The 26,028-nt window shown below is 45.7% G+C and overlaps 1 protein-coding gene across 6 annotated transcripts in view; it reads left to right on the top strand.

Moving 5' to 3' along the window:
- Nucleotides 1-26,028, top strand: part of ripor3 (RIPOR family member 3) — a 145,924-nt gene that overhangs the window by 53,656 nt on the left and 66,240 nt on the right. For all 6 annotated transcript variants that reach the window (XM_060919155.1, XM_060919156.1, XM_060919153.1 and 3 more), the window contains exons 8-9: nucleotides 24,593-24,656; nucleotides 24,763-24,806. In XM_060919155.1, the coding sequence (XP_060775138.1) occupies nucleotides 24,593-24,656; nucleotides 24,763-24,806 (108 nt within the window). The remainder of the gene's footprint in view (nucleotides 1-24,592; nucleotides 24,657-24,762; nucleotides 24,807-26,028) is intronic.

Below are 26,028 nucleotides of genomic sequence, written 5' to 3'. Positions count from 1 at the left end.
AAAGCAACCTAGACTTACATTATTGTAACCCCTAAATGCTCATAAATAACCATTAAAAAACAATGAGGGCTTCAATGAATGTCCATGCAGAACGGCTTTTCTGTAAAAAAAAAAAAAGAACCCACTCAAGAACATAGTTATCAAGAATGCAAGGATATTTTATAGAAAAACACTTGTTTTACAAAAATATTTAAGTCTGAGATATAAAATAGATACAACTACAATAAATATAACACAAGAACATTTTAATAGAAAAAAAACTTATATTAAAAATATTGAAATTGTAACAAAAATAGATACAACTAAACAGTCAGATAAATAGATAAAGTTATAACAAGAACACAAGATTATTTTAATAGGAAAAAACAATTAATGCAAAAAATATATTATTAGAAAAATAGATACAACTAGACAAACAGATAAATAAATAAAATACACAAAAATAGAACAAACAAAATGACGATAGAATAAATTAAATGAACGTCCGTGCAAAGTAGTTTTCCCACAATATTATCATTAATATCACACAATTATAATACATAATACATTATAAACTATATACAAAACAGTTTGAACTATTAGGCAAACAGATAAAACTTGAATAAATAAAAGGCAAATGCTGTTTAGCCTACTTCTTGTCCTTGGGCAAAAGCTTTTTCATCTGAAACACAGTACAGAAAAAGAACGACACACACACACACACTTACCATTATGAATGATGTTTTTATATTTCATTTTCACCTGTTGCCAGGTGCGTTTGGCACTGCTGTTGCCTCTGAAATGTTCACAGGACATACACCAACTTAGTCAAAGGGACTGAACAGTCAGTCATCCTAATTCATGTGACTCTGTGCACATATCAGCTTAAGTAGGCTACTCCATGAATTTACCATACCAAATTTTATTCAGGATTTTTCGGACATTAAACAAGCTATATATGACTGGGGCCACATCGAAGGGCCATTTTCTGTGACTTGTGATTGATCATGAAGCTTTCTCTCATCCTATACTTCTGTTCTGGAACATGAAGGGAGAATGTACTTGCGCATTTACCCGATCGGTAATTCATTGCCAACATGCTTGCCGCTCCTTATTGGCAGCCGCTGTGTTAGATTTTGCTCTTAATGTTGTTTTGAACTCCTCGTAGCTTTGCATTATGACAGCGCATTCTTCCTCCGTGAAGTACGGCGACCGTGCCATTGTGAACAGTGGTGATTTGCGCTGATAACCTCCCCTTTAACGTGAACGCGCATTAACCCTGATTAGGTTAAACCAGGTTCAACAAATCAACTTCATAACTGGCGTCGTAGTACCGTTTAACCCCAAACAAGTTAACCAGGTTTTGTCAACCCCGGTTTAGCGGGGGAACCCTGGGTAACTTCTGGGTAGGTTAACCTCCGTTCGTAGTACAGGGCCCCGGAGTCTTTGTGCTGTTATGTTTAGCTCCAGCTTCCTCTGTACTGTGTTCCTTGCCTTTGTCTTTTTGGTTTTGCACTTTGCTTTTCTTTTTGGACTTTTTGGACCTAATATTTACTGTTTTTTGGATCTTCTGAGCGTTGGTATTTTTGCCTTTTCTTTTCTGGTTTTTTGGCTTTTGTTTTGACTTTTGTACTTTGGATATTTCTTATTTTTCCCTTCATCTTCTGAGCATTTTGGATTATTTCTTTTGGACTGCATATATTGTAAATAAACCTTTTGATACTTTTTCTACTTCCGCCTCACGCCTCTGTATTTGAGTCATCTCTGTGGTGGCCTAGTGGGGGTTTGCTGGATTATCACACCAGCGAACCAGGTTCGAATCCTAGCAAAACCCTAACAGAAAGACTCCGTCATGACCGACTCAGCAGAGGCTGCTTCAACTGTCTACCCGGCCAACCTTCAGGGAATTATGGCAGCTTTGACATGCTTCGGAGCGACCATGAACGCTCACCAGCCAATGTGAGGCCCTTGCTCGCCACGAGGTACTGCTTCAGCAAATTGGGAAAACCCTGGCACAGCTGACATCTCTGCCTGCATCTCCTGATCCTGCTCCCGCTCCAGTGCCTCCCGCCACGCTGTCTCCTTCACCTTGTGAACCCAGCCTTCCTGCACCACAGAGGTATGATGGTGAGTGCCGTGAGTTCCTTACCCAGTGCCAACTCACCTTTGAGCTCCAGCCTACCACCTACATTATGGATCGCCGCAAGATTGCCTTTGTGATAACCTTGTTAGCTGGTAAGGCACGAGCTTGGGCAATGGCCATCTGGCAAAGACAGGGACCCGAGTGTTCTGACTTCAAGCTATTTACGGAGGAGATGCTTCAGGTCTTCGATCAGGCAGACATCAGTAAAGATGCAGCCAGGAAGCTCATGTCTGTCCGACAGGAGGGAAGCTTTGCAGACTACGCCATCTCGTTCCGGACCCTCGCAGCAGTAAGTGGATGGAACGAGACTGCCCTGGTGTCAGCCTTCCACCATGGTCTGTCTGACCCCATCAAAGATGGTCTGGCTTCTATTGGATGCCCAAGTTACCTCGAAACTCTGATCTCACATTCTACTCGCCTTGACAACAGGATGAGAGAACTCCTGAGACTCCCCGGCCTCCCTGCCTCTACCTGGAGCCCGTCTACCTCCTCCAGTGACTGTCCAGAGCCCATGCAAGTTGGCCGTACTCGTCTCTCCGTAGCCGAGAGGGAGCGCAGAAGGAGGGACAAGTGCTGCATCTACTGTGGCAAGCCTGGTCACTTCCGAGCATCATGTCCCGAGCTCTTGGGAAAAGGACTGCCCCGTCCAGCCGAGGGAGGGTTGTGACAGGGCCTACCCTCTCTCCCGGACTCCCTGGCCAAGGAATCTACATCCTGGTCTCCATCTCCTGGGGTGAGTCCGTCCACTCTTGTCAAGCCTTGTTAGACTCAGGGGCGGCTGGAAACTTTATGGATATCCACTTCGCCCAAAGCATCAATGTCCCGACTGCGCCTCTTGAAGTCCCACTGTCTGTGTCTGCCCTCGATGGCCAAGCGTTAGGTGATGGAAGAGTCACCCAAGTTACTTCTCCAGTCTTCCTCCAGTCTCAGGGTCACAAGGAAGAAATATCCCTGCACCTGATTCCTTCACCTGAGTTCCCAGTTATTCTAGGTCTTCCTTGGCTTACCCGCCACAACCCTCGTATAGACTGGGTCACTAGCCAGGTTGTGGAGTGGGGTCCTGCTTGCTATGCCTTTTGTCTGCTCTCTAGCTCTCCTGTGTCTCCTGCCGAGCCTCCCGATCTCACCGAGTTATCTCAAGTTCCCACAGGGTACTGGGATCTCAAGGAAGTTTTCAGTAAGAGCAGGGCCGCCGTTCTCCCTCCGCACTGTGCCTACGACTGTGCCATCGACTTGCTCACTGGGACTACCCCTCCTCGTGGCAGACTGTTTTCCCTCTCTCAGCCAGAACGCAAGGCCATGGAGGAGTACATCAAGGAGGCCTTGGCCTCTGGGTTCATTCGACCCTCCACCTCACCCGCTGGTGCCGGCTTCTTCTTTGTCGGCAAGAAGGATGGAGGGCTCCGGCCATGTATTGATTATAGGGGCCTGAACAAGATCACCGTGTGCAACCGCTATCCCCTTCCGCTGATGTCCACAGCATTCGACCTGCTCCAAGGCGCCACCATCTTCACCAAGTTGGACTTACGGAACGCATACCATCTCGTCCGTATCCGACAGGGAGACGAGTGGAAGACCGCCTTTAACACCCCGTCAGGGCACTACGAGTACCAGGTCATGCCCTTCAGACTCACCAATGCACCAGAACCAAGAACCCACGACAGCGTCCCCAGGGTCTCCTGCACCCTCTGCCTATTCCCCGGCGTCCCTGGTCCCACGTGGCGGTCGACTTCATCACGGATCTCCCTGAGTCACAAGGTAACACTGTCATTTTGGTCATAGTGGACAGATTCTCTAAGGCCTGCCGCTTTATACCACTGTGCAAGCTCCCTTCTTCCCTTGAAACTGCTAAACTGCTATTTAATCATGTCTTCCGAGTCTTTGGTCTTCCACAGGACATCGTCTCTGACCAGGGGCCCCAGTTCTCCTCCCGAGTGTGGCACGGCTTCTGCAAGCTCATTGGGGCCACTGCCAGCCTCTCCTCTGGGTTCCACCCCCAGTCCAATGGCCAGACGGAGAGGCTCAACCAAGACCTGGAAACCACCCTGCGAGGCCTGGCTATGGATAACCCGACATCGTGGAGCACCTGGCTGCCATGGGCTGAGTACGCCCACAACACCCTGCAGTCATCGGCCACCAAGCTGTCGCCGTTCCAGTGCCAATTCGGGTTCCAGCCACCTCTGTTCCCGGACCAGGAGGAGGATGCTGGGGTGCCCTCGGTCAACCAATACGTGAGACGGTGTCGCAAGACCTGGAGCAAGGTCAGGAGGACACTCATCCAGACCTCCAGTACCAACCAGACTCGGGCCAACCGCCATAGGAGACCTGCCCACACTTTCTGCCCTGGGCAGCGGGTTTGGCTGTCCACCAAGGACCTTCCGCTGCGGGTGGAGAACCGCAAGCTTGCTTCTCGCTACATTGGCCCCTTCAAGGTTGTACACAGAGTTAACCCTGTCTCCTACCAGCTCCAGTTACCATGTACGCTAAGGATTAACCCCACATTCCATGTTTCCCTGTTGCGGCCCGTACTGACGTCCACGTATGCCCCTGCCCCTAGGAACCCCCCGCATCTTCCAGGGTCAGACTGTTTTCACCGTGTGCCACCTGCTGGACTCCTGCCGGGTTCGCGGGGGTCTCCAATATCTTGTGGACTGGGAGGGCTATGGCCCTGAGGAGCACTGCTGGGTCCCAGCTTGGGACATACTAGACAAAGAACTTTGTCGGGACTTCCATTCGGCCCATCCTGATCGTCCTGGGAACGTCAGGAGATGCTCCTGGGGGGGGGGGGGGGGGTCCTGTTAGGACTGGGACTGTTTTGGCCTCTAGAGGCCACTGTTATTTCCTTTTCTGGTCATGTTTGTTTTGGCCTCTAGAGGTCACCACTGTGTTCTGTGTTTTGTTTTTGTCTTATTGCCTGTTTCCTGCCCCGCCCTGTCCTTAATTAGTTTGTGTATTTATACCCCTGAGTTCAGTCCTCTTGTCACGGAGTCTTTATGCTGTTATGTTTAGCTCCAGTTTCCTCTGTACCGTGTTCCTTGCCTTTGTCTTTTTGGTTTTGCAGTTTGCTTTGCTTTTTGGACTTTTTGGACCTAGTATTTACTGTTTTTTGGATCTTCTGAGCGTTGGTATTTTTGCCTTTTCTTTTCTGGTTTTTTGGCTTTTGTTTTGACTTTTGTACTTTGGATATTTCTTATTTTTCCCTTCATCTTCCAAGCATTTTGGATTATTTCTTTTGGACTGTATATATTGTAAATAAACCTTTTGATACTTTTTCTACTTCTGCCTCACGCCTCTGCATTTGAGTCATCCCCTTGGTGGCCTAGTGGGGGTTTGCTGGATTATCACACCAGTGAACCAGGTTCAAATCCCAGCAAAACCCTAACAGTGGTGGAAGAGCATAATAAGACTTGAGGCTGTCAGGAAGAAAGCAGACAGAAATATGAGTTTATTAATACCCTTGCAAGAGAGCATCGCCAAATGAAATTCACAGTGTTTCACCCAGAGAAGCATCCCCTGTTATCTTCATGCTTTCTTTATACAGCTGAACATAACTGACATGTCAGATGTTCCCCTGTGGTCTTTTTTCATGCTCAGGGGTGTCTCTCAATCTATCTCCAAATGTAGACACACTTGAGATAACCTTGTAGGATAGAACAGCATAACACAAAACAACATACTTCATCTTATATAAACATGAGACACACTTCCTTCTAAGGATCTGAGAGGAATAAATTCTCTAAATTATATTTTTCCCCTACAATAGCAAGCTAAGCTACACCAACATGGAAAAAGTAGTTTACTATATCAGATGCTATTTTTTAATTTGCTTTTAACTGAACCAACTTCAGGGCGGCACGGTGGTGTAGTGGTTAGCGCTGTCGCCTCACAGCAAGAAGGTCCGGGTTCGAGCCCCGTGGCCTGCGAGGGCCTTTCTGTGTGGAGTTTGCATGTTCTCCCCGTGTCCGCATGGGTTTCCTCCGGGTGTTCCAGTTTCCCCCACAGTCCAAAGACATGCAGGTTAGGTTAACTGGTGACTCTAAATTGACCGTAGGTGTGAATGTGAGTGTGAATGGTTGTCTGTGTCTATGTGTCAGCCCTGTGATGACCTGGCGACTTGTCCAGGGTGTACCCCGCCTTTCGCCCGTGGTCAGCTGGGATAGGCTCCAGCTTGCCTGCGACCCTGTAGAAGGATAAAGCGGCTAGAGATAATGAGAATGAATGAGATGAACCAACTTCATGCTGTCAGTGCTCTCTCTGTGATCCATATAACTGTCATTCAAACAGATATGAAAGGGAAAAAATTTTCAGTTCAATTGTTTATTAAACAGTAACCAATGATCTTTACTCTCACTGCTCCAAAACCAATTTGGCAACAAAATCAAACAAATAAAAACGTGCTCCACATAACAAAATGCAGATGGTGATAGTGCGAATGGTCTGTGTTTGTTTGTGCATGCAGGTGTGCCCGTTTGTTTGTGCATGCAGGTGTGTCCATGTGTTTGCATGGCCATTGCATGTTTTGCTGTGTTTACATTGCCCCATGGGATGTCACTATTACACTATTTCTCTTCCTATGCCTCACCTTGACCTTCAGCAGGCACATTCAACGTGCACAAGTCTGCAAGGACACAAATTTAAATTAAAAATATGTTGGCCTTTCATTCTATTTAGACTGCAGCAGAGATATCTGCTGTGCCCGAGCTTCAGAAATACTCAGGAAAATGTAGCTTGGCTACTTGATCAATAAGAGATTTGCTAGCGAAAAGCTATTTGTTTCAGAAAACAGCCATGTTACTGCCACACTTCTTAACAACATAGTTAACCTAGTAATGCTGTTACTTGTAGCAAAGCTACTGCTCAGCATTGCTAGCTAGCTTAACTCACTGATGAAATGGATTGTTCACTAGGAATAGTGGGATTTGGTGTTGGATGTATGGAGTTTACACAGACAGGGACATGATTTTTAATCACATGATAGACTGTGTCTACCAAGTACATTAAAAAGTGCCATTGATTCGCCACACACACAAGCACACAAACAAGCAGTTCTGTCTCTCACACACAAAAAAACTGTATTGCATGAGTCATTCACTGCACAGAGTAATTTTTTTCATACCACGTGACAATTTTTACATTTCATTCAGAAAATCCTCTCTAATCCTGTCTTCCTACATTCTCCTTTACTGAGAGAAACAAAACACACACACACACACACACACACACACACAAATGCTCAGAGAAATAAACAAAGCTGCAAAAATTAAGCATAGAGGACCACTCAACTTTATATATTCTTAAATTTGATTCTCACTGTTGTATTTCTATCTGCAGATTTTCCCACAGGAACCTGCAAAATATAATTTTATAACTTTTTCTCCACTGCAAATTGGGCAAGGGACATAAGAGATAAATTGTACTCTGTCACAAAGTATTGTGGTGTTTCACTACAATCACCAAACTGGAATCTGTAAAGAAACACAGAGCCACAAAAGTTCTGTAACCAAGATTAACCTCTACCAAAGTGAAGGAAAAACCAATGTATGGAGAAAGAAAGGATCTACTCATGATCTAAAACATGCAAGCATATAGGTCAGGCATGGTGGCAGTCATATCGTGGCTTGGGCTTCCATGGCTACTTCTGGAACACACTCACTAATCTTTATTGATGATGTATGACATGATGGTAGCAGCAGAATGAATTCATGAGTCTACAGAAACAGTTTGTCTCTTGGTATAGAGATAAATACACCCAATCTAATTGGGAGGAATTTCTTAATGCAGCAAGACAATGACCCAAAACACACCGTCAACAAAACAAATGACTACATCGGCGAAAAAAGTGGAAGTTTGTAGACTGGCCAAGTCAACCACCAGACCTTAACTCAAACTGAGCAGCATTTCACCTCCTGAAGAGGAGACTGAAGGGAGAAATCCCCCAAAACAAAGAACTGAAAAGCTGTGGTACAAGCCTGGAAAAGCATCACAAAGAATAATGCAGCAGCTTATAGATGTCAGTGGGTCACTGGCTTGATGCAGTTATTGCAAGCAAGGGATATGTCTGTAAATACAGCGGTGATTGAAAGTTTGTGAACCCTTTAGAATTTTCTATATTTCTGCATAAATATGACCTAAAACATCATTAGATTTTCACACAAGTCTTAAAAGTAGATAAAGAGAACCCAGTTAAATAAATGAGACAAAAATATTATACATGGTCATTTATTTATTGAGGAAAATGATCCAATATTACATATATGTGCATGACAAAAGTATGTGAATGTTTGCTTTCAGTATCTGGTGTGACCCCCTTGTGCAGCAATAACTGCAACTAAACATTTCCAGTAACTATTGATCAGTCCTGCACACCAGCTTGGAGGAATTTTAGCCCATTCCTCTGTACAGAACAGCTTCAACTCTGGGATGTTGGTGGATTTCCTCACATGAACTGCTCGCTTCAGGTCCTTCCACAGCATTTGAATTGGATTAAGGTCAGGACTTTGACTTGGCCATTCCAAAACATTAACTTTATTCTTCTTTAACCATTTTTTGGTAGAACGACTTGTGTGCTTAGGGTCATTGTCTTGCTGCGTGACCCACCTTCTCTTGAGATTCAGTTCATGGACAGATGTCCTGGCAGTTTCCTTTAGAATTTGCTGGTATAATTCAGAATTCATTGTTCCATCAATGATGGCAAGCTGTCCTGGCCCAGATGCAGCAAAACAGGCCCAAACTGTGATAATACCACCACCATGTTTCACAGATGGGATAAGGTTCTTATGCTGGAATGCAGTGTTTTCCTTTCTCCAAACATAAACCAAAAAGTTCTATTTTGGTCTCAACCATCCACAAGACATTTTTCCAATAGCCTTCTGGCTTGTCCACATGCTCTTTAGCAAACTGCAGACAAGCAGCAATGTTCTTTTTGGAGAACAGTGACTTTCTTCTTTCAACCCTGCCATGCACACCATTGTTGTTCAGTGTTCTCCTGATGGTGGACTCATGAACATTAATGTTAGCCAATGTGAGAGAGGCCTTCAGTTGCTTAGAAGTTACCGTGGGGTCTTTTGTGACCTCGCCGACTATCACACACCTTGCTCTTGGAGTGATCTTTGTTGGCCGACCACTCCTGGGGAAGGTAACAATGGTCTTAAATTTCCTCCATTTGTACACAGTCTGTCTGACTGTGGATTGGTGGAGTCCAAACTCTTTAGAGATGGTTTTATATCCTTTTCCAGCCTAATGAGCATTAATAATGCTTTTTTCTGAGGTCCTTAGAAATCTCCTTTGTTCGTGCCATAATACACTTCCACAAACATGTGCTGTGAAAATCAGACTTTGATAGATCCCTGTTCTTTAAATAAAACAGGGTGCTCACTCACACCTGATTGCCATCCCATTGATTGAAAACACCTGACTCTAATTTCACCTTCAAATTAACTGCTAATCCTAGAGGTTCACATACTTTTGCCACTCACAGATATGTAATATTGGATCATTTTCCTCAATAAATAAATGACCAAGTATAATATTTTTGTCTCATTTGGGTTTGTCTCACTGGGTTCTCCTTATCTACTTTTAGGACTTGTGTGAAAATCTGATGATGTTTTAAGTCATATTTATGCAGAAATATAGAAAATTCTAAAGGGTTCACAAACATTCAAGCACCACTGTAATTAGTGTTTATTTAATTTAGGTCTCTTTTCCTATACTTTTACTCACCTAAAAATTATCTGGTATTCAAACTTTGATCTCAAACCCAAATATCTTTACTGTATAACAAAAACAAAAGAACTGACCTTGCCATACCAATACTTTCAGAAAGGACTATACATGGATGTTGGTACATACACTGACAAAACTTTCACCTATACATAAACTTAACCCAACGAGAGAAGAAAGTATGATATCTAAAAATGGTGAAACTGAATAGTCTCCTCATCCTAGGAATGAACCACCAGGAATGGTTGCCAACCTGATGATAAAAATGAAACTTGGAACAACACGAATGACTATTACACAAGTGCAGTATATAGTGTAGTGGTTCTCATAGAAGGGGGGAGCACAGAAGATGGCAGGACAGAGTTCAGGTTGGTACAGCGTTTTTTATTGCCACACTTTTCAGTGAAACAACTATTTTAAATCCACCGACACACACAATCGGCGTCTCATTGGGGGAAGAGCTCCCTCTGCTCTCGCTCGCCCTCCTTAAGTAGGGCGCGGTCACTGGGAAGACACACAAACACAGGTTAATTGACCTCAGGCGTAGTGATTCTGCCACTTACCTTCCCTGACTCCACCCTCCTGTCACAGACCGGCACTTGACCACACCCCCGCTGCCACATACCCCCACCGCCTGACTCAGGCCGGGCAGCTGTCTGGCCTGCAGCTGACTCCGTCCCCCTTGACGGGAGAGGAAGTCCGCCACGACCATCTGCGCCCCCGGCCTGTGGATCACCTTGAAATTGAAGGGTTGGAGTGCCAGATACCAACGGGTGATCCACGCGTTGGCATCCTTCATGCGGTGGAGCCACTGGAGGGGCGCGTGGTCCAAACAGAGGGTGAAAGGATGTCCCAGCAGGTATTAACGGAGGGCGAGGACCTCCCACTTGATTGGCAAGCACTCTTTTTCAATGGTGCTGTAGTGCCCCTCACGCACCGACAGCTTCCTACTGATGTACAAGACTGGGTGGTCCTCCCCCTCCACCTCCTGGGACAGAACAGTCCCCAGCCCTCTGTCCGACGCATCCGTCTGTAACATAAAGGGGAGAGAAAAGTCAGGGGAGTGTAAAAGTGGCCCCCCACACAGTGCAGCCTTTACCTCAGAAAAAGCCCGCTGGCATTGCTCCGTCCACTGGACCGGATCTGGTGCCCCCTTTTTAGTCAGATCAGTCAGCGGGCTGGTGACGTCCGAATAATTAGGTATAAACCTACGATAATAGCCAGCCAGCCCCAGGAACTGTCTCACCCCCTTTTTGGTCTTGGGCCTCGGGCAGGCCGTAATTGCTGCTGTCTTGTTAATTTGGGGACGCACCTGCCCGTTGCCCAAGTGGAAGCCCAGATACCATACTTCCACCCACCCAATCGCACACGTCTTCGGGTTGGCTGTGAGACCCGCTTGCCTCAGCAACCTAAGGACAGCCCTCAGATGTTCGATGTGCCTCGGCCAGTCATTACTATAGACAATAATGTTGTCGAGGTAGGCAGCCGCATAGGTGGCGTGGGGGCGGAGAACCCTGTCCATCAGCCGCTGAAACAGACCGGGCGCCCCAAACAGCCCAAAAGGAAATGTGACAAATTGGTGTAAGCCAAACGGTGTGGAAAAGGCCGTTTTTTCTCGGGATAGTGGAGTCAAGGGGATCTGCCAATATCTCTTTGTTAAATCCAGTGTCGAATAAAAGCGAGCCGTGCCTAGTCGATTGAGCAGCTCATCAATACAAGGCATTGGGTATGCGTCGAATTTAGACACCGCGTTGACTTTTCTATAGTCCACACAGAACCGGACCGACCCGGCTGCTCCAGTCACTGTGGGACTCCTCGACGATGCCCATTTCGAGCATGGCCTCAAGTTCTTCCCAAACCACTTTTTTCTTGTGTTCGGGTAGCCTGTAAGGGCGGCTATGCACTACCACCCCCAGGGGCGTCTCAATGTGGTGCTCTATGGGGTTGGTGCGGCCAGGCAGGGGCGAGAACACGTCCGAAAACTCGGTCAACAACTGGGCAACCTCTGTGAGTTGGGTCGGGGAGAGGTGGTCTCCACAGGGGACCGGAGAGGTACGTGATGCTAATGTTCCCTTTTGAACCTCCGGCCCCAGCTCCGCCTTCTCCGGAACCACCAACGCCACAGGGACCTCCTCGTTCCAGAGTTTGAGCAGATTGAGGTGGTAAATCTGTAGCGCCCCACCCCTGTCTGTTCGCCTCACCTCATAGTCGACATCCCCGACTCGCCGTGTGACCTCAAAGGGTCCTTGCCACTTGGCGACTAATTTGGAGCTCGATGTGGGCAACAGTACGAGTACTTTATCTCCCCGTGCGAACTCTCTAAGGCGCGTACCCTTGTCGTACAGGCAGGTTTGCCGTTTTTGGGCCTGCCGTAAATTCTCCTGGGTTAGGTGTGTGAGTGTGTGGAGTTTTGCGCGCAGGTCAATAACATACTGAATTTCATTTTTACTTGGTGAAGGTCCCTCCTCCCAATTTTCTCGCAGCACATCTAAAATGCTGCGCGGCTTACGCCCATATAATAATTCAAACGGGGAGAACCCCGTGGAGGCTTGGGGGACCTCTCGCACTGAAAACAGCAACGGTTCGAGCCATTTATCCCAGTTACGTGCGTCCTCACTTACGAATTTTCTAATTATATTCTTGAGGGTGTGATTGAACCATTCAACTAAACCGTCCATTTGTGGGTGATACACGCTGGTGCGGATCGGCTTAATACCTAATAACCCATACAGTTCGTTCAGTGTTCGTGACATAAACGAGGTGCCTTGATCAGTCAGAATCTCTTTCGGGATTCCAACTTGGGAGATGACGTGGAAGAGCGCCTCCGCAATACTGCGTGCTGAGATATTGCGGAGAGGCACTGCTTCCGGGTATCACGTTGCATAGTCCACCAGAACTAATATAAAGCGGTACCCTCGTGCTGACCGATCTAATGGCCTGACGAGATCCATCCCAATTCTTTTGAACGGGGTCTCGATTAATGGTAGAGGGCGCAAAGGCGCTTTTGGAATGGCTGCTGGATTTACTAACTGGCATTTGTGGCATGCCATACACCACCTACGGACATCGTCGTAATCCCCAGCCAATAGAACCAGGCCATTATTCGGGCTAGTGTCTTATCCTGCCCTAAGTGTCCAGCCATGGGATTAAAGTGAGCCGCTTGGAATACCAATTCTCGGTGGCTTTTTGGAATCAAAAGCTGTGTGATTTGCTCTTTCGTCTGAGTGTCCTGCATCACTCGGTATAATCTATCTTTCATAATAGAAAAATAGGGGAAGGACGGCGTGGCGTTTGGCGGGAGAGTTTGACCATCGATTGCTCTCACTTGGTCAAACGCATGCCACAGAGTCTCGTCTCGCGACTGCTCTAATGGGAAATCTGCCAGGGATTTCCCGAGAGAGGGAGGAGGAGCCTGTGGCTCCTCACTCTGACGCAGGGATGACGTAGATGGCTCTGTGACAGCTGCTCCCCCCAAGGCGACACCGGGACCTCCCCCTGCTGAATTATGGCAGGACCCACTCCTCACTAAATGACTCATCAACTCCCCGAATCCCGGCCAATCAGTCCCCACAATTATCGAGTGGGTGAGGCGGGGATTAACCGCCACTTTTACTATAAATTTTTCCCCTCGGAAAAAAATGTGGACTGAGACCAAAGGGTAGCTGTGAACATCCCCGTGCACACACAACACCTTCACCCCCTGTGCTTCCCCCAATGCCTCGTCTTGCACCAGGCTTTGGTGAATTGAGGTTTGATTACAACCAGAATCCACCAACGCCTGATATGTATCCCCTTGAATACTCACTGGTATGTGATACGCTCCGGCCTGATCGAGGGTGGCTCCTGGCGCGTCAGGGATCTGAACCACTGCGCCCACCTTCATTACCGTGCACTGCTGTTGGAGGTGGCCTGGCTCCCCGCAGCGCCAGCAAACCAGCCTGGGCTTCCTCTCTGCACCGGTGTTCTGGGGCTCACTCACCTGAGGGGGGGGAGAGACAGACACAGAAGGGAGAAACGGGAGGGCACCGTGGGTGCGGTGGGCCGGCTGGGATGGCACCGGCCCCCGCCTCCGCGGTGGGGGAATGGGGCGAGGACGGGACACAGGAGGAGAGGGAGAGAGAGAGAGAGAGAGAGAGAGAGAGAGAGAGAGATGAGAGAAGAGGCTGTCTGCTGTCCTGCTGCCGGGACAGCCACCAAATGGTCCTCCGCCAGCTCGATGGCCTGATCCAGCGACGGCGGGCGGTGGCACTGGACCCACTCTGCAGTTCCTGCTGGCAAGCGTGCAATGAACTGTTCCAGTACCACCTGGTCGATGATCCCCTTGGTGTCGCGGTTGTCGGCCCTCAACCACCGCCAGCAGGCATCCCGGAATTGCTGGCCAAACGCGAACAGCCGGCCGACTTCCTCCAAGCGCAAAGCGCGGAAGCGCTGACGCTGCTGCTTGGGGGTGCGCCCCACACACTGGAGGACGGCCCGGTGAAGGTCTGCATAGGCCAGCTGGTGGTCGGCGTGGAGCTGTAACGAGGCCAGCTGCGCCTCTCCCATTAGCAGGGGGAGGAGGCGCGCCGCGCGCTGATCCATCAGCCACCCCGAGGTCTCCGCGACTTGCTCAAAGAGCATGATGAATGCCTTGGGGTTGTCCTGCGGGCCCACCTTTGTTAGGGTGAGGGGGGACGGGCCCACGGTGGGAGCATTGGTAGACCCCACTGACACGAGGAGGTGCCGGAACGCCTGACGATCCTCTTGCTTGGCCAACACCAGGGCCCCAAACCGCTGTTCCTGCTCCTTACGGAGGGTGACTAGCACCTGGTGCTGGCTTTGCTGGGCTGTGGCGAGGGCGTGGACCAGGTCGGTGAACGGGGAGGACTCCATGGGGCTGTTCGACTTCTGTGCTCCAGATGTCCCGGGTTTCAGCACCACTGTAGCAGTTCTCATAGAAGTGGGGAGCACAGAAGACGGCAGGACAGAGTTCAGGTTGGTACAGCATTTTTTATTGCCACACTTTTCAGTGAAACAACTATTTTAAATCCACCGACACACACAATCGGCATCTCGTTGGGGGAAGAGCTCACTCTGCTCTCGCTCTCCCTCCTTAAATAGAGCGCGGTCACTGGGAAGACACACAAACACAGGTTAATTGACCTCAGGTGTCGTGATTCTGCCACTTACTTTCCCTGACTCTGCCCTCCTGTCACAGACTGGTGCTTGACCATGCCCCCGCTGCCACAATAGTCTTCTACTCTGAGGACAGCATACACATGTATCAAGAGCAAGCTGTACATTTGCAACCCGCAGTGAAATTGTGTCCCACATGTGGTGTGTAAAATGCATGTACCAGTACATGGGTGCATTAGTCATTCTCATACAATGTATTATGTATATTACTGACCATCTGAAGTAATGATAAATGTCTAAATTTTAAGAGTGATGAAAATTTTGTTATATCTGTATTTTCTCAAGATAATGATTTGTACCATCACTATCTTCATATAAACTTTTACAAAAATGAATTAAAGGTTTATTGAGAAATATGAAAAAATATAAATAAGCAAATATTAACGAAATAGTGTTTGTTTACTTCAACTCATTTACAGTAAGTATATTTGTTGATTAATTCTGCATAACTTGATATGATTGAATTGTTTTGCAATACAAATAATGTAGCAGGTCTACCAGACCCATGAACACTCATTGTGTAACAAAAATGTGAACACATGATGAGGGCCATTTTGTCTTTCACACAAAACCCTCCTAAAGCCATATCCCTGAGGACAAGAGAGTGTCACTGAATTTCACTTGGTTTCAATTAATTGTCAAAGATAACCCCTTTCAATTAAAGCTTCAAATCAAAATAAGAAAAATCTTCTTGATTTTAAATTTTGACAATGATATTTGAAGTCAACATCATTACAACCAGTACAGATGAGACCTGGCACTAGGTCAATATTGCCAGCATGGTTAAAAAAAATATGTAGTAGTTTAGGACTTTAAAAAAGCCATAGTGCCATTCACGTTCACAACCTTTTTTCTTTTTCATTTTTCTTCATCTCAAAAACATGGATTACAATTTGATTAGTTAATTGGGCATTCAGTCCAAAGTAACACTGTGCACTGTATTTTCTATGCTTTTCTTATACTTTAACTCTGTTGGCTGGCACCTCTAAAAATTACACTGTGGCAGTGGGGGAATGGTCAAGGGCCGGGTTGTGAATGGAGAGCAAAGCCAGGGAAGGTGAGTGGCAAAGTGAAAGCACCTGTTGTGAATTAATGTGCTGTGTCTGTGTGTTTGTGTGCAATGAGAGGGAGCAGATAAAAGGGGGAGAGGAACAGAGTCTCCTTGGTCTTCCCCAGATTGAAATCATGTCTGTGCAGTGGCACACAAGAGTTTATTTAAGTCAGCTGAAAAGTGTGTTTGTTTTGTTTTGTTGAGTTGTGGTTTTAAATAAAACCCAAAAGTGAACCTGATCCCACCTGCCTGTTTTCAGCATCCACCATAATTAGGGAAGTGTTACACTGGTGCCAAAACCCAGGACATTGAAAGAGAACTGTTGCCATGGAGTTATCCCCATTTAAAGAGCTGGTCCATGCCCTCGCCACTGCCCAATAGAACCAGCACCAGGCACTGGTTGTGATGAGGATGGAGCAGGAGCGGCGCTTTGAGACTCTGCTGCAGGTTCAGCAAGAAGACCGCCAGATGCTCCTGCACCTCATCACTCCAGCAGATGCACCAGCCCTGGAGTCTGCAGGATTCCCCCACATCACGCTCACAAAAATGGTGCCACATAACAACCTGGAGGCTTTCATGGAGTTCTTCAGGCAAACTGCAGAGGTGTGGGGGTGGCCATATGAGCAGCAAAAGGCCCACCTGTTACTGCTCCTGACTGGCAAAGTGCAGCTCGTGGCTCAGCAACTGCCTGCAGAGAGCTGGCTGGTGTATACAGACTTGAAGCATGCAATCCTCCAGCAAGTCAGCCACTCCCCAGAGCAACACCAGCAGCACTTCCATGCACTGATGCTGGAGGGAGTTGGCCAGCCCTTCGGCTACAGCCAGCAGCTGCAGGATGCCTGCTGATGGTGGTTGAGGACAGAGGACCATGATGTCAAGGGAGTCATCGATGCGGTGGCACTGGAGCAATTAATCATTCAGCTGCCAAGGGGGACAGTGGAATGGGTCCAGTGCCACTGCCTGGCGTCACTGGATTGGGCCATTGAGCTGGTGGAGGACTATCTGGCAGTGGTTTCAGTGGCAGGCAGTCATCCAGCTTCTTCTTCCTCTCTCTCTCTCTCTCTCTCTTGCTCTCTCATTCTGATCTCACCCTCTTGTTTCTCCCCTCCCTCCCGTCCCTTCTGCATACCATGGAAGTGGGTACCGATTCCCCTGCAGCCAGCTTCCAAAGCCCATGGTTCCCCTTTCCCCTTTTCCCCTTATGTTTCTGTGTCTTTCCTGCAGGTGAGTGCTCCTTTCCCCAGCAGTGCAGAGGTGAGGCCTGGGCTGGTGCGCTGGTGCTGTGGGGAACCTGGGTAGGACCAGTGCTAAGCAATGGAGTTGAGGTAGCGGTCTGGATCCCTGATGTGCCAGAAGCTGCCCCCAATCTAGCTGGAACATACTGTGTACCAGTGAGTATTCAAGGGGGTACACATCAGGCTTCGGTGGATTCAGGTTGTAATCACACCTCCATACAGCAAAGCCTGATTCAATGTGGGGCACTGGGGAATGCACATTTGGTGAAGATTAAGTGTGTACATAGTGAGATACATAAATATCTGCTAATGCCTGTCACTATTCATTTCCGGGGAGAAAAGCATAGTATGGAGGTGGCAGTTAGTCTAAGCCTCACCCACCCACTGATCTTGGGAACAGATTGGCTGGGGTTTCAAAGCTGAATGAAACAGAGAAACAGATAGTGGTGGGTGGGTTCTGTAGTAGCACATCACTACAGGACCCACCCACCTTAATTTCCCTGAGGGAACCCGCCCAAAGGGATCAATAAAGTTTTATCTAATCTAATCATGGGGGAATCCCACTACAACATTGGCTGGGGAGGTGGTCCCAGGGCCATCCATATCAGCTCCATATCATGATGACAGAGAGTGGGGAGAGCCCTCCTTCCTCTCTGGGGAATCCCTTGGGGGATTTTCCATTGGAGCAGGTGTGTGACAGTTCTCTGAGACATGCTTTTGACTAAGTGAAAGTAACTGATGACCAGGTCCTCCAGGCTAGCATTGCACTTTCCTCCATGTACTTTTGCATTACTAAGGATAGGCTAGAGTGGTGCTTGAAAGTTTGTGAACCCTTTAGAATTTTCTATCTCATTATCTCTAGCTGCTTTATCCTGTTCTACAGGGTCGCAGGCAAGCTGGAGCCTATCCCAGCTGACTACAGGCAAAAGGCAGGGTACACCCTGGACAAGTCACCAGGTCATCACAGGGCTGACACATAGACAACCATTCACACCTACGATCAATTTAGAGTCACCAGTTAACCTAACCTGCATGTCTTTGGACTGTGAGGGAAACCGGAGCACCTGGAGGAAACCCACACAGACAACATGCAAACTCCACACAGAAAGGCCCTCGCCGGCCACGGGGCTCGAACCCGGATCTTCTTGCCATGAGGCAATAGCACTAACCACTACACCACCGTGCCGCCCTAGAAGTTTCTATATTTCTGCATAAATATGACCTAAAACATCATCAGATTTTCACACAAGTCCTAAAAGTAGATAAAGAGAACCCAGTTAAACAAATGAGACAAAAATATTACACTTGGTGATTCATTTATTGAGGAAAATGATCCAATATTACATATCTGTGCATGGCAAAAGTATGTGAACCTCTAGGATTAGCAGTTAATTTGAAGGTGAAATTAGAGTCAGGTGTTTTCAATCAATGGGATGACAATCAGGTGTGAGTGGGCACCCTGTTTTATTTAAAGAACAGGGATCTATCAAAGTCTGATCTTCACAACACTTGTTTGTGGAAGTGTATCTTGACACGAACAAAGGAGACTTCTGAGGACCTCAGAAAAAGCATTGTTGATGCTCATCAGGCTGGAAAATGTTAGAAAATCATCTCTAAAGAGTTTGGACTCCACCATCCACAGACAGATGGAGAAAATGGAGAAAATTCAAGACCATTGTTACTCTCCCCAGGATTGGTCGACCATGACCAAGGCATGTAATAGTTGGCAAGATCACAAAAAGGACCCCAGGGTAACTTCTAAGCAACTGAAGGCCTCTCTCACATTGGCTAATGTTAATGTTCATGAGTCCACCATCAGGAGAACACTGAACAACAATGGTGTGCATGGCAGGGTTGCAAGGAGAAAGCCACTGCTCTCCAAAAAGAACATTGCTGCTTGTCTGCAGTTTGCTAAAGATCACATGGACAAGCCAGGGCCCTGTACTACGAAGCGGGTTTTCTGGCTTACCAGGGTAACTTCGAGAGTAACTTGATCACGTGCAGCGTAACTTCCCGATTAACCCATACTACGAAAGTTGGCTATGTTCAAACCGAGGTATGCTGCCATGGCAACTTACGCTGCATCTCAAACCTGCTCGTCTCAGGTTATGTTCTTGGTTAACCCGAGGTTTCCGATTAACCACACCCTTTTTAAACACCACCTCTCCACCGACATTTCCTCTAGAGACAATGCCAGCGTACCTGGATGACCCGTGCGATATCGGAGCGCAGATTAGAGATGGGATTTGATGGGATCCGCATCTTTGTGATCCGTTCTTTGAAAAGAGCCGTTCAAAAGACTGGCTCATTTGGCTCTTTTTAAATATTTATTCAGTTTTACGAAGACAGCGTCTAAAGAAGCCACATCCCTCTGCTTAGACGTTGTCATCAATATTTCTGGACATACCTTTTATATAAAGCAACCTAGACTTACATTATTGTAACCCCTAAACGCTCATAAATAACCATTAAAAAACAATGAGGGCTTCAATGAATGTCCATGCAGAACGGCTTTTCTGTAAAAAAAAAAAAAAAAAGAACCCACTCAAGAACATAGTTATCAAGAACGCAAGAATATTTTATAGAAAAACACTTGTTTTACAAAAATATTTAAGTCTGAGATATAAAATGGATACAACTACAATAAATATAACACGAACATTTTAATAGAAAAAAAACTTATATTAAAAATATTGAAATTGTAACAAAAATAGATACAACTAAACAGTCAGATAAATAGATAAAGTTATAACAAGAACACAAGATTATTTTAATAGGAAAAAACAATTAATGCAAAAAATATATTAGAAAAATAGATACAACTAGACAAACAGATAAATAAATAAAATACACAAAAATAGAACAAACAAAATGACGATAGAATAAATTAAATGAACGTCCGTGCAAAGTAGTTTTCCCACAATATTAACATTAATATCACACAACAACATTATAAACTATATACAAAACAATTTGAACTATTAGGCAAACACTTGAATAAATAAAAGGCAAATGCTGTTTAGCCTACTTCTTGTCCTTGGGCAAAAGCTTTCTCATCTGAAACAGTACAGAAAAAGAACGACACACACACAGACTTACCATTATGAATGATGTTTTTATATTTCATTTTCACCTGTTGCCAGGTGCGTTTGGCACTGCTGTTGCCTCTGAAATGTTCACAGGACATACACCAACTTAGTCAAAGGGACTGAACAGTCAGTCATCCTAATTCATGTGACTCTGTGCACATATCAGCTTAAGTAGGCTACTCCATGAATTTACCATACCAAATTTTATTCAGGATTTTTCAGACATTAAACAAGCTATATATGACTGCGGCCACGTCAAAGGACCATTTTCTGTGACTTGTGATTGATCATGAAGCTTTCTCTCATCCTATACTTCTGTTCTGGAACATGTAGAGGGGGGAATGTACTTGCGCATTTACCCGATCGGCAATTCGTTGCCAACATGCTTGCCGCTCCTTATTGGCAGCCGCTGTGTTAGATTTTGCTCTTAATGTTGTTTTGAACTCCTCGTAGCTTTGCATTATGACAGCGCATTCTTCCTCCGTGAAGTACGGCAACCGTGCCATTGTGAACAGTGGGGATTTGCGCTGATAACCTCCCCTTTAACGTGAACGCGCATTAACCCTGATTAGGTTAAACCAGGTTCAACAAATCAACTTCATAACTGGCGTCGTAGTACCGTTTAACCCCAAACAAGATAACCAGGTTTTGTCAACCCCGGTTTAGCGGGGGAACCCTGGGTTACTTCTGGGTAGGTTGACCTCCGTTCGTAGTACAGGGCCCAGAAGGCTATTGGAAAAATGTTTTGCGGAAGGATGAGACTAAAATAGAACTTTTTGGTTTAAATGAGATGCTCTATGTTTGGAGAAAGGAAAACACTGCATTCCAGCATAAGAGCCTTATCCCATCTGTGAAACATGGTGGTGGTAGTCTCATGGTTTGGGCCTGTTTTGCTGCATCTGGGCCAGGACGGCTTGCCATCATTGATGAAACAATTAATTCTGAATTATACCAGTGAATTCTAACGGAAAATGTTAGGACATCTGTCCATGAGCTGAATCTCAAGAGAAGGTGGGTCATGCATCAAGACAATGACCCTAAGCACACAAGTCGTTCTACCAAAGAATGGTTAAAGAAGAATAAAGTTACAGTAATGTTTTGGAATGGCCAAGTCAAAGTCCTGACCTTAATCCAATTGAAATGCTGTGGAAGGACCTGAAGCAAGCAGTTCATGTGAGGAAACCCACCAACATCCCAGAATTGAAGCTGTTCTGTACAGAGGAATGGGCTAAAATTCCTCCAAGCCGGTGTGCAGGACTGAGCAACAGTTACCAGAAACATTTAGTTGCAGTTATTGCTGCACAAGGGGATCACACCAGATACTGAAAGCAAAGGTTCACATACTTTTGTCACTCACAGATATGTAATATCAGATCATTTTCCTCAATAAATAAATGACCAAGTATAATATTTTTTGTCTTGTTTGTTTAACTGGGTTCTCTTTATCTACTTTTAAGACTTGTGTGAAAATCTGATGATATTTTCGGTCATATTTATGCAGAAATATAGAAAATTCTAAAGGGTTCACAAACTTTCAAGCACCACTGTAGAAACTTGGACAGGTGGCTATACCCTCTGTTGTTTGCAGTGCATGAGGTCCCACAAGCCACCACTGGGTTTTCCCCATTTTAATTGTTGTATGGGCACAAGCCCAGTGGTGTCTTAGACATCATTCAAAAAAATCAGAAGGAGGATCCTTCTCAAAGCAAAAATTAAATTCAATACATTCTTGGCCTGAGAGAAAAACTATGCACTGAGTCACATAACCCAGGAGAATTTGCAACAAGCCCAAGAATGTCAATCTTGCTTGTACAACAGAGGGACATGGCTAAGGGAATTTGCACTGGGAGATAAAGTCCTCATTTTACTGCCCACCTCAAGTTCAGAATTGCTTGCCAAATGGCAAGGGCCCTTTGAGGTCACATGGCAAATTGGGGAGGTCAACTATGAGGGCAAACATCCAGATAGAGGTGACACATATTAAATTTACCACTTCAATCTCCTGAAACTGTAGCGATAGGAGGTTCCTGTGGCTCTGACTATGGTAGTTCCAGAGAGGATGGAGCTGGGCCCAGAGATAAGTCTAAAAAGTGTGGCTTAATTCACCCTGGTCCCCTGTGGAGACCACCTTTCACTGTTCCAGAGAGCACAGGTAATTAGGTTGCAGGAGGAATTCTGTGATGTATTCGCACCCCTCCGTGATTGCACTGACCTCATAGAACACCACATTGAGACTCCCCTGGAGTGGTGATGTGCAGCCACCCATATTGGCTCTCCAAACACAAGAAAAATGTGGCTTGGGATGACCTCCAGTCTATGCTGAAGATGGGGGTAATTGAGGAGTCACACAGCAACTGGAGTCACCCAATGGTCTTGGTTCCCAAGACTAATGGGTCAGTCTGGTTCTGTGTGGACTATAGAAAAGTCAGTACGATGTCTAAATTTGATGCATATCTGATGCCTCACATTAATGAACTGCTCAGTCAGTTAGGTGTGGCTCACTTTTACTTGACACTGGATTTAACAAAGGGATATTGGCAGATCCCCTTGACTCCATATCCTGCAAAAAAAGGCCTTTTCCATTCTGTTCGGCTGACACCAATTTGTCACCCTTCCTTTCAGTTTGTTTGGGGCCCCAGTGATGTTTCAGCATCTCATAGACCAAATTCTCTGTCCCCACAATGCATATGTGGCAGCCTACTTAGATGATATAATCACTGATAGTAATGATTGGGAGCGGCATCTACAACATCTCAGGGTAGTTCTGAGATTGCTGAGGTATGTGGGGTCCATGGCAAACCCAAGTAGTGTGCAATTGGGTGGGTGGAAGTACAATATCTGGGCTTCTACTTGGGTCATGGGTAGGTGCTTCCCCAAATTGATAAGACTGCAGCAATTTTGGCCTGCCTGAGACCTAAGACCAAAAAGGGGGTGAGGCAGTTCCTGGGATTGGCTGGCTATTATAGACAGTTCATGCCTAATTTTTTGGATGTCACCAGCCCACTGACTGACCAGATCTGGTCCAGTGGATGGAGCTGTGCCAACAGACCTTTAACTAGGTAAAAGCTGCACTGTGTGTGGAGCCACTTTTATACTCCCCTGACTTCTCTCTCCCTTTTGTGTTGCAGACCAATGCATCAGACAGAGGGCTGGGGGCTGTTTTGTCCCAACCAGTGGAGGGAGAGGTGCACCCTGTGCTGTACATCAGCTGCAAGCTCTCCATGCGGGAGATGAAGTACAGCACCATCAAGAAGGAGTGCTTGGCCATCAAATGAGTGGCCCTCACCCTCCTTTATTACCTGCTGGGATGCCCTTTCACCCTCTGCTTGGATAATGCCCCGCTCCCGTGGCTCCACTGCATGAAGGATGCCAATGCCCAGATCACCCATTGTTATCTGGCTCTGCAGCCTTTTATGTTAGAGGTGGTCCACAGGCCAGGGGCACAGATGGTGGTAACAGTCTACTTCTCCCAACAGGGCAGAGCATTTAGCTGCAGGCCAGATGGCTCCCCAGCCTGAGTCAGGTGGTGGGGGTATTTGGCAATGGGGGCATACTAAAGGGCCGGTTTGTGAATGGAGAGTGAAGCCGGGGAAGGCGAATGGCAAAGTGGAAGTACCTGTTGTGAATGAATGTGCTGCATCTGTGTATGTATGTGCAGTGAGTGGAAGCACATGGGGGGGGGGGAGCAGAGAGTCCTTGGTCTTCCCTGGGTTGAAATTACGTCTGTACAGTGGCAAACAAGAGTTTATTTAAGTCAGGTGAATAGCATGTTTGTTTTGTTTTGTTGAGTTGTGGTTTTCAGTAAAACCCAAACGTGAACCTGATCCTGCCTGCCTCTTTTCAGTGTCCACCGTAATCAGGGAAGTATTACACACACATTTTTGTTTATTTTAAGCAATAAATTGTCCTCACAACTGAAGAAAGTTTGTCAGCCTTGTCAGGCCTGGAATAAGCATATTGTGAAGTTAAATATCAAGAACTGCTGGAACTGTTAATATACTGTACACTTTGAAGATATATACCTGATCTTTGGGCTAATAGATCAAATACCAAGAGCTTGAATATTCAGTAAGGCAAGCTTAGCTGTCAGCCTGTGGTCATTTCACTATTGCAATTACCAAGATCTTTGAGTTGTGCAAGTACTTTAGAACTTGATAGCACAGTGCCATAGTACATTTTAGTAACCTATTTTTGGCTATAGGATATGTCTGCAATGGAAGGAGAGTTGGAGATTCTACTGGGAGAGCTGCAAATAAAAATGAAAGGTATTTTCATTGTTAACACCAGTTTATGGATATATCTATAATTTGCTTACTTTGTGTTCATTCTTTCACTTTGTGTAATCTCTCTCTCTCTCTTTTTTCCTGGCAGGTTTGATAGGCTTTGCTCGTCTCTGCCCAGGGGATCAATATGAGGTAAATTTGAAGCTTGTATAGACCTCTCCTCATCAGTGCTGGTCCTTACAAGTTATGTAGGATCCCCACCACACATCAGTATTGTCTACAGGAGGGATTTACAGTCCACTTCAGAATTATTGGTACCCATTATCTAAAACTGAGCACAAGTTAATTTATAAAAAAAAAAATCTTCACATGCATTAAGTGATATTTTGAGTTCAGACATACAGGGACATTTGTTTCCAATGCAAAAAAGGTTATGCTCTTTTATATTTAGGGGTCCAAGCACTGAAGGTGGTGGAACTCTATTGTTTTAATTAGGATTTTCTTCTTCTTTTGATTATCCATTAATGGTGAGCAACACCAAAACCCTAAATTTGGAGGAAAGGCACAGTATAACTCCCCCACTACTCAGGCACATGAAGAGAACCACATAGGACTGACGGTGGCACAATAGCACAAGGTTTAACATTATGATCCGTATCTTATGAACAGTAAGTCCTGCAAAGAAAATTATTTTTGTCCCAGGTTCCTTGGGTTCACACAAACAAACAAACAAACAAACATCAATAACCAGTTCACCCCACCCACTGTGATTTATGATGATTTCCAGAACAGGCAAAATCCACTTTTGTGAACTAGTCCTAGGATTTAGGCCTACAGTATATTAATAAATTTTGTGGCAAGCTACTCAGCAGAATGTAAAACTCTATATTAAACTATTCGCTGAAGGCGAAGTAAATATCAGTGAATAATAATGGAGACAAAGTTGAGGTTCTTATTCATCGATATTCACTGAGCCTGAGGCAGATAATTGTTTTAGTATAAATACACAGGTGATTATTTAAAAATCATATGTAAAAAGTAATTTATTTCAATCTACAAAAGTGGCATGCAAATGTAATAACAGCACAGCACAGGTTTGTGTCACTTATCTATGCCGTCACATAAAATACATTGTTTTGAAATAGATAAATCACAATTCCACCTTACCTTTGAATAGTTTTAGACCAAATTTTGCAGCATCTTTAGTGCTTTTAGGAACAGCATTTGCTTTCATAATTTGTAAGTCTTCCTCACTTAGGGTGATAAAGTGATTGGCAGCCATTTTGCAGAGTAGCTCAAGGTGATTATTGAGAAATAGTCAAAATTTCTCAACCAATCAGCGCATGTGATTTTCTATAATCACCTCTGTATTTATACTATTTATCATTAAAACTTGCTGAGATTTGTATGCTGA

Source organism: Neoarius graeffei, chromosome 4 (genome assembly GCF_027579695.1).
Source record: "Neoarius graeffei isolate fNeoGra1 chromosome 4, fNeoGra1.pri, whole genome shotgun sequence".
Classification (NCBI taxonomy): domain Eukaryota; kingdom Metazoa; phylum Chordata; class Actinopteri; order Siluriformes; family Ariidae; genus Neoarius; species Neoarius graeffei.
The sequence above is the reverse complement of the archived record's forward strand: the minus strand, read 5'-3'. Positions and strand labels throughout refer to the sequence as shown.